General features: G+C 50.2%; 1 protein-coding gene across 1 annotated transcript in view; it reads left to right on the top strand.

The window, feature by feature from the left end:
* Positions 1-811: 811 nt before the first annotated feature.
* Positions 812-6378, top strand: part of HDAC7 (histone deacetylase 7) — a 318340-nt gene continuing 312773 nt past the window's right edge. The window contains exon 1 of the mRNA XM_015410216.1: positions 812-880. Within this exon, the coding sequence (XP_015265702.1) occupies positions 862-880 (19 nt within the window). The 5' untranslated portion in view covers positions 812-861. The remainder of the gene's footprint in view (positions 881-6378) is intronic.

The raw sequence follows: 6378 nt of genomic DNA, 5'->3' as shown, positions 1-6378 counted from the left end.
TGTCTTGGGCCAGACACTGTCTCTCAGCCTAGCCTACCCCACAAATTTCCTTGTGAGGGTCAAGTGGGAAAAGGAGCCTATGTTTCTTTGGAGGAAAGGCAGAAATGTGATTGACAGCGGCTCACACTCCCACCGATCCAGGCCCCTCTGGTGACCACATCCCTACCCCCTCGTCCCGCCACCATGTGCACATTTTTATTAGCTAATCCCTCTCCGATTCTGCATACCAGATTGGTAACATTACGGTAACACATTGCTAACGTTTGACTCACAAGAACTTGGAAGGATGGAATGGGGGGGTGGGGGGTGGAGGGAAAGGAGGAGGAGGGTGTGGACGAGAAAGCGGCTTGGATTCCAGTCTGTACACACATTCTCTTTTCTCTCTTTGCTTCCCAGGCAAACGATCCCTCCCTTTTTAATCTTCTTCTTCTTAACAACGGGAAGGAGGTTATTGCAAACGCTGCGTATGGTGTGGGCTTTGCAAGCAGCAAGCATCTCTTGCCAAGGGAGGGGACCAGAGCAGCTTAGCTAACTTTTGTTCTTTCTTCGGGACATTTCCTTCTCCCCCCCACCCCCCCCACCCCCGGTCGTTCCCAGGGTAAACTTGGCCGGTTTAGCTTTCTAGGTTTGATAAAGCATTTCCTTCTATTGTCATACTATACGGCCTCTGGGCCCTTTCTTTCGCACCGCCCCTCCCCTTTTCTGCCTTCCTCGCTCTCCGCTCTCATTCTCACTGAACCTCAGTAACATTTGTGGCTTACGAAAGCCGCTGCCTCCTTCAACACGAAAGGAAGAAAGAAAGAAAGAAAGAAGAGTCTTTGGAACGATGAGGCCTGGTCTTCTTGACTGAAGGTCCCCTGGATGCATGGATTTCGTCGGGGTGAGTGGCGGTGCAGGCTCGCGTTTGTATATTTTGGAGCGGATTCGGGAGAGGCAGAGTTTGGGTCTCTCTCTCTTCTGTTTTTGGATGTTTCTCTCCGCGTCTATTTGTGGCTCCCCGTCGTTTCTCACAGCCGACAGACAGGATGTACACAAGGGGGAGGTGGAAGCCTCGGAGTTAAAGCCTGGCCTGCTGTCGTGCTCGCTCCAGGACTGGGAGAGAAAAAGCATCTCTTGAACTCAGGGCAGGGGCCTGATCCCCGTGCCAGTCCTGTGAACCTGGGAGGTGCCTCATGTCTCTGCAGTCAAGAACAACGTCTGTCTGTCTGTCTGTCTGTCTGTCTATCTATCTAGTAAGAAGCAGGTCAGGATCCCTGGATGCATGGATTTCGTCGGGGTGAGTGGCGGTGCAGGCTCGCGTTTGTATATTTTGGAGCGGATTCGGGAGAGGCAGAGTTTGGGTCTCTCTCTCTTCTGTTTTTGGATGTTTCTCTCCGCGTCTATTTGTGGCTCCCCGTCGTTTCTCACAGCCGACAGACAGGATGTACACAAGGGGGAGGTGGAAGCCTCGGAGTTAAAGCCTGGCCTGCTGTCGTGCTCGCTCCAGGACTGGGAGAGAAAAAGCATCTCTTGAACTCAGGGCAGGGGCCTGATCCCCGTGCCAGTCCTGTGAACCTGGGAGGTGCCTCATGTCTCTGCAGTCAAGAACAACGTCTGTCTGTCTGTCTGTCTGTCTGTCTATCTATCTAGTAAGAAGCAGGTCAGGATTGATTCCAGATTGCAGAGAGACAGAAATGTGGCCAGCAAGTCCAATGCTCCCTCTAAGCTGTGGAGTCTTGTGAGCCAAAAATTCTACTTTGTGAGCTACTGGCACGAAAGTTACGAGCGAGCGATTTGACTACTGCATCAATCAGTTTGCTCTGGAGCCCTCCCTTCCTGAGCTAAGACAGAAATGTGTGAGCCGGAGGCTAAAGAACCTGTGAGCTAGCTCACACTAACTCAGCTTAGAGGGAACAATGCGCTGCAACCGCTCACAGCTATTGTGCTACCATTGTTCTTTTAGCAATCGTTTCCAACCGGATTGTCTTGTCTGCACTAGGAAATCCAGTGATGAGCTATAGCGCAATATCCAGCTTTGGGTAGATGCCGCCCAAGAGTCTTGAGGCATGTGAAAACCCAACTAATTGATTACGGCGTCTGCTTGCGTGAGCGGGATCTGCTTCGTCAGAGGTGTGAGTGCTGTAGACAAAACAAAGTGAGAGTTATCTGAGACAGATCGGTCAAAATAAATAATGACGAGGAACTCCGGCCGGACTCTGAGCCACCGGGTAGCAGAAGGAAACGATTGGTGCATTTTTGTGGACCGCGATATGATTTATTCGGGCCACGTTGATGTGCTTTATGAGTACGCAGGTTTCTGAGTTATACAAGATCCTTCCATCTGGAAGAAACGCTTGGGTGATCCAGGGGCAGCTGTAGATGCTGACTTTTGCCTGATGAAAGGGCTTAGTGTGAAAGCCCGGTTCTCTTTAGCAAGCCAGCCTCTCCCCCTGTATCATCTTACCCTGCCATAACCAACAGTGACCAGAATAGGTGTTGTGCTCTTTTTTCTTTTTCTTTTCTAACTGCTTGTATCTGCTGGATTGCTTTGGGGCTGTCCTCAAAGGAAGGTGTAATTCTAGATGGGATGCTAACAGGTGAAGGAACCATAGGCAGAGAACTGGCTTCACACTGGGAGTTAATACACTTCAATGGATTGCCTGTTTTTGTTTTTAATGTGCATCTCAATCCCGTGCATGTCTGTTCATCACTTTATTTCATAGAATCATAGAGTTGGAAGGGACCTCCAGGGTCATCTAGTCCAACCCCCTACACAGTGAACAGTGACCAGAATAGGTGTTGTGCTCCACACCCACAGTGACGCTGTTCCCCACCCAGAGATGGCAAAAAACCTCCAGGATTGCTTCCTGATCCCAAAGTGGCAATCAGCATTTCCCTGGGTGTGTAAAAAAGGGCATGGGACTTCATTGGCACCATTCCTTTCTCCCCAACGGGCAACTAAAAAGGTTTATGTCATTCTCTTCTCCTCCACTGTATTGTCCCACCCACTCTGTGCAGTAGATTAGGCTAAGAGTGGGGTAGCCGGCTCAAGGTCAGCCAGCCAACTTCCATGTCAGAGCAGAGACTCGAACCTGGGTCTCCTAGGTCCTAGGGGGATGTTTACCCCATGTGGTGGGGCTTCCTCTTCTGCAAAGGCTTGCAGCCTAAGAAACATGTGGTGCACCCTTAACGATGTCCCATTGAACTCATTGGGGCTTACTCACAGAATCACAGAGTTGGAAGGGGCCATAGAGGCCATCTAGTCCAACCCCCTGCTCAGTGCAGGATCAGTCTAAGACTTACTCTAAGTGTTTAGGATTACAGCCAGGCCCATAGCTACGGTGGAGCTTTTGGGGACTCTGCCCCCTTTTCTTAAAGGCACAGCCCCACAAGACTTTCTGCTGTAAATGGTTTTTGCAATCATTTAAAAACATTTTTTTAAAGGTGTGGCGTTCCTTTAAACAGAGTGGGGGGCTGGAAGTTGACTAATTCCCGCACTGAGCAAGGGGGCTGGAGTAGGTGACCTCTAGGACCCCTTCTAACTCTGAGTCAGGAAACTGGTCTCCTTTAGGAGAGTTTTTCTGCCTAAGTGTTAGCTTTCTTGACTATTGAAGTCATCACCCCCACCACCTGCCACCTTGTTCTGAGAATCATTGCTTAGGCTGGCAGAAGTGATTAACTTGCAGCAACTGAGAGTTGTCATCTAAAGTGGATGACAGTCTGGAATTCAGAGATCTGTCCTGGTAACATCTTTCTATTGGCTGAATGGCTTTTCTTTCTGCACTGAGAACTTCAGCCCCACCAAAAAAAAAAAATTGCCCCACAAGCCAGAAAATCCTGGCTACGGGCGTGATTGCAGCCATAGGACCTAGCCCCATGTCAGATTTTTTACGCGAGCCCTCTCCAGGTCCACACAGTCAGGTATGTTTTGTGAGCTGGTGCTAGGAACTCAGTTCCTAGGCACCCATGAACCTCATTTGGATTGGGACCAGGGCTATTTTTGGGCAGGAACGCACAGGAACGGAGTTCCGGCTGGCTCCCATGTTGGCCATGCCCAGCAGGAACTCATTAGCATAATAGGCCACACCCAACAGCAGAAACTCATTAGGATTGGCTACATTAGGGGTGTGTGGCCTAACATGCAAAGGAGTTCCTGCTACAAAAAAAGGCCCTGGGTTTTGACAACAAACAAGGTAAACAGAATAACAAGCAAAAGGTTGGTGTGGCTGGATGACCACACTTCTGGCAATATGGGGGTGCGTCCTAATGTGCTAATGAGCTGTGCTGGCAGGGGTGTGGCCTAATATGCTAATGAGTTTCTGGTGTTGGGTATGGCCTATTATGCTAATGAGTTCCTGCTGGGCTTTTTCTACAAAAAGAGCCCTGATTGGGACTGTAACTTCTGCCTCCCTGTCCTGTGCTGTTTTCCTAACCAGAAATGCTCCCCGGGGAGTGCTCATTTGCCTTGCTAAGGTCTTCACTTCTTTTGATACAGTATTCCTAGTTCCCAGCACAGAACTCCAGGCTCAGGCCTGAAAGCAAATACTGGGGGAGCGCCCAGGGAAAACGTAACATGTAGTTAGGCCGTTACTTCCTTGTGGCATTTATCTGGATCTCCCTCCCCTTCTCAATACGTTGATCGCCCTCTTTTGTTGCCCGCTGCCATATAATCCTGGGAGAGTTCCCCATCCTTATTTATTTTGACCGAAAGCCCAATCCATCCAACGATTCCCAGGGCAGGTGACGACGCATGTTTTGTTTGCTTTTTAAAATCTGTTTGGTCGAAGCCTTTCAAGCTGTGAAATAAAACCAGATGACAAATGCAAGCGGCTGGGAGGATTTGTGGACAGGGTCAGAGTTCTTGGAGCTCTTGTGGTGTGTAACAATGAAGACAGGGGAATCTTGTGCATTGTGTGGATGTCATATATATACAGTGCGGCAAGGAGGGGGGGAAGTGGTTTGTTGTGGAAAAGAAAGTTGTGTTTGCATTGGATGATTAATCGTACTGCACGGTGCGCGGCATCTGTGTGTCCCGGTGCTGGGGCGGACATGAAATTGTGCATAAATTCGAAACATGTGTGAAGGGAGGGGGGAAGATGGTGAGTCTGACTTTGGAAATATTTATGATCTTTTGCTTTTGAAAATAGACTTCCTGACCTTTTTCAATTAAAAAAAATAGTTGATTAATCAAATACCGTCAGTCTTGCCGATCTGCTCGACAAATCGAGTCTGTCTTACCTGTTGTTTCCCTCAGAATCCCTCAGTCTCATCAACGTTTGAGTATTCCGGGGGGGAATGATTAATCTGAACGAGGAGAAGAAATGGTCTGATTATTTCTCAGGCTAAACAGACTGGGGATTTCCCTCTCAGATTCATTTCTGCCACGGAGTCCTGCATGCGTGCATCATGCGGAGTGAATACAGATGAGATGGCGTCAGCACATGCTGGGGTGGGGCGGCGGCCTGGGCCCAGGGTTTCTGGTGGGGCCCACTGCTACAGAGCTTCCCATCCATGTGCTTCTAGGGAAGGACGTGCAACCGGTGTACAATGTCAGCACTCCTGGCAGGGCCAGTGGTGACGGACCACTCACCGCCCAGTGCCAGGAGGGAAAGGACATATCGTCAGTCAGGACACCCAGGCAGATGTGGATGTGGATGGGCTGGAAGGAAGGCATGAGTGGGGGTCTTGGTGGCAGTCAGAGGGGGAGAGGGGGCCCCTGGGCATTGACCAGAGATGGAGTATCTGTAACCGCTTAACTTGTTCTTCTTGGAGCAGAAGGAAGAGAATCTGAGTATTCATCAACTTCCCTTGAATTTTGACCAGACACGGAAGTGAAGTGATCCCAGAGAGCCGGTCTGGTGTAGTGGTTTAGAGCGGGCGGACTGTAATCTGAGCCAGTCTGGTGTAGTGGTTTAGAGCGGGCGGAATGTAATCTGGAAACCCCGGTTTGATTCCCCACTTCTCCACATGAAGTCAGCTGGGTGACCTTGGGTCAGTCACAGTTCTCTCAGAGCTCTCTCAGATATAGCTAGAGTGGGAGTCCTCTGTCCTGTTTAAATAGGACAGATGGACTCCCATTCTAGCTGTATCTGAAAAAGTGAGCAGTGACTCACAAAAGTTCTTAGCCTGCCACATATTTTGTTAGTCTTTAAGGTGCTCCTGGACCCTTGCGCTTTTCTACTGCTACAGACAGACTAACACAACTACCCATCTTGCTGTGGAGAGAGAGGAAGGGAAGGAGCAGGGGTCATTTCCTGCAGGAGCGGAGCTCCGACAGTAAAGAGCCCAGGGGGCGGGCACATGCAACGAGTCCCACCCCCTGCTCCCAGCAGCCCTCAGTCAGAGCAAGAAGTAGCCAGGTAAGCTGCAGAGGCCCCCCCCCCCCCGCCCCCCCCCCCC

Source organism: Gekko japonicus, unplaced genomic scaffold (genome assembly GCF_001447785.1).
Source record: "Gekko japonicus isolate JY-2015 unplaced genomic scaffold, Gekko_japonicus_V1.1 scaffold996, whole genome shotgun sequence".
Taxonomy (NCBI): Eukaryota; Metazoa; Chordata; class Lepidosauria; order Squamata; family Gekkonidae; genus Gekko; species Gekko japonicus.
This window is presented reverse-complemented; position numbering and strand designations above follow the sequence as displayed.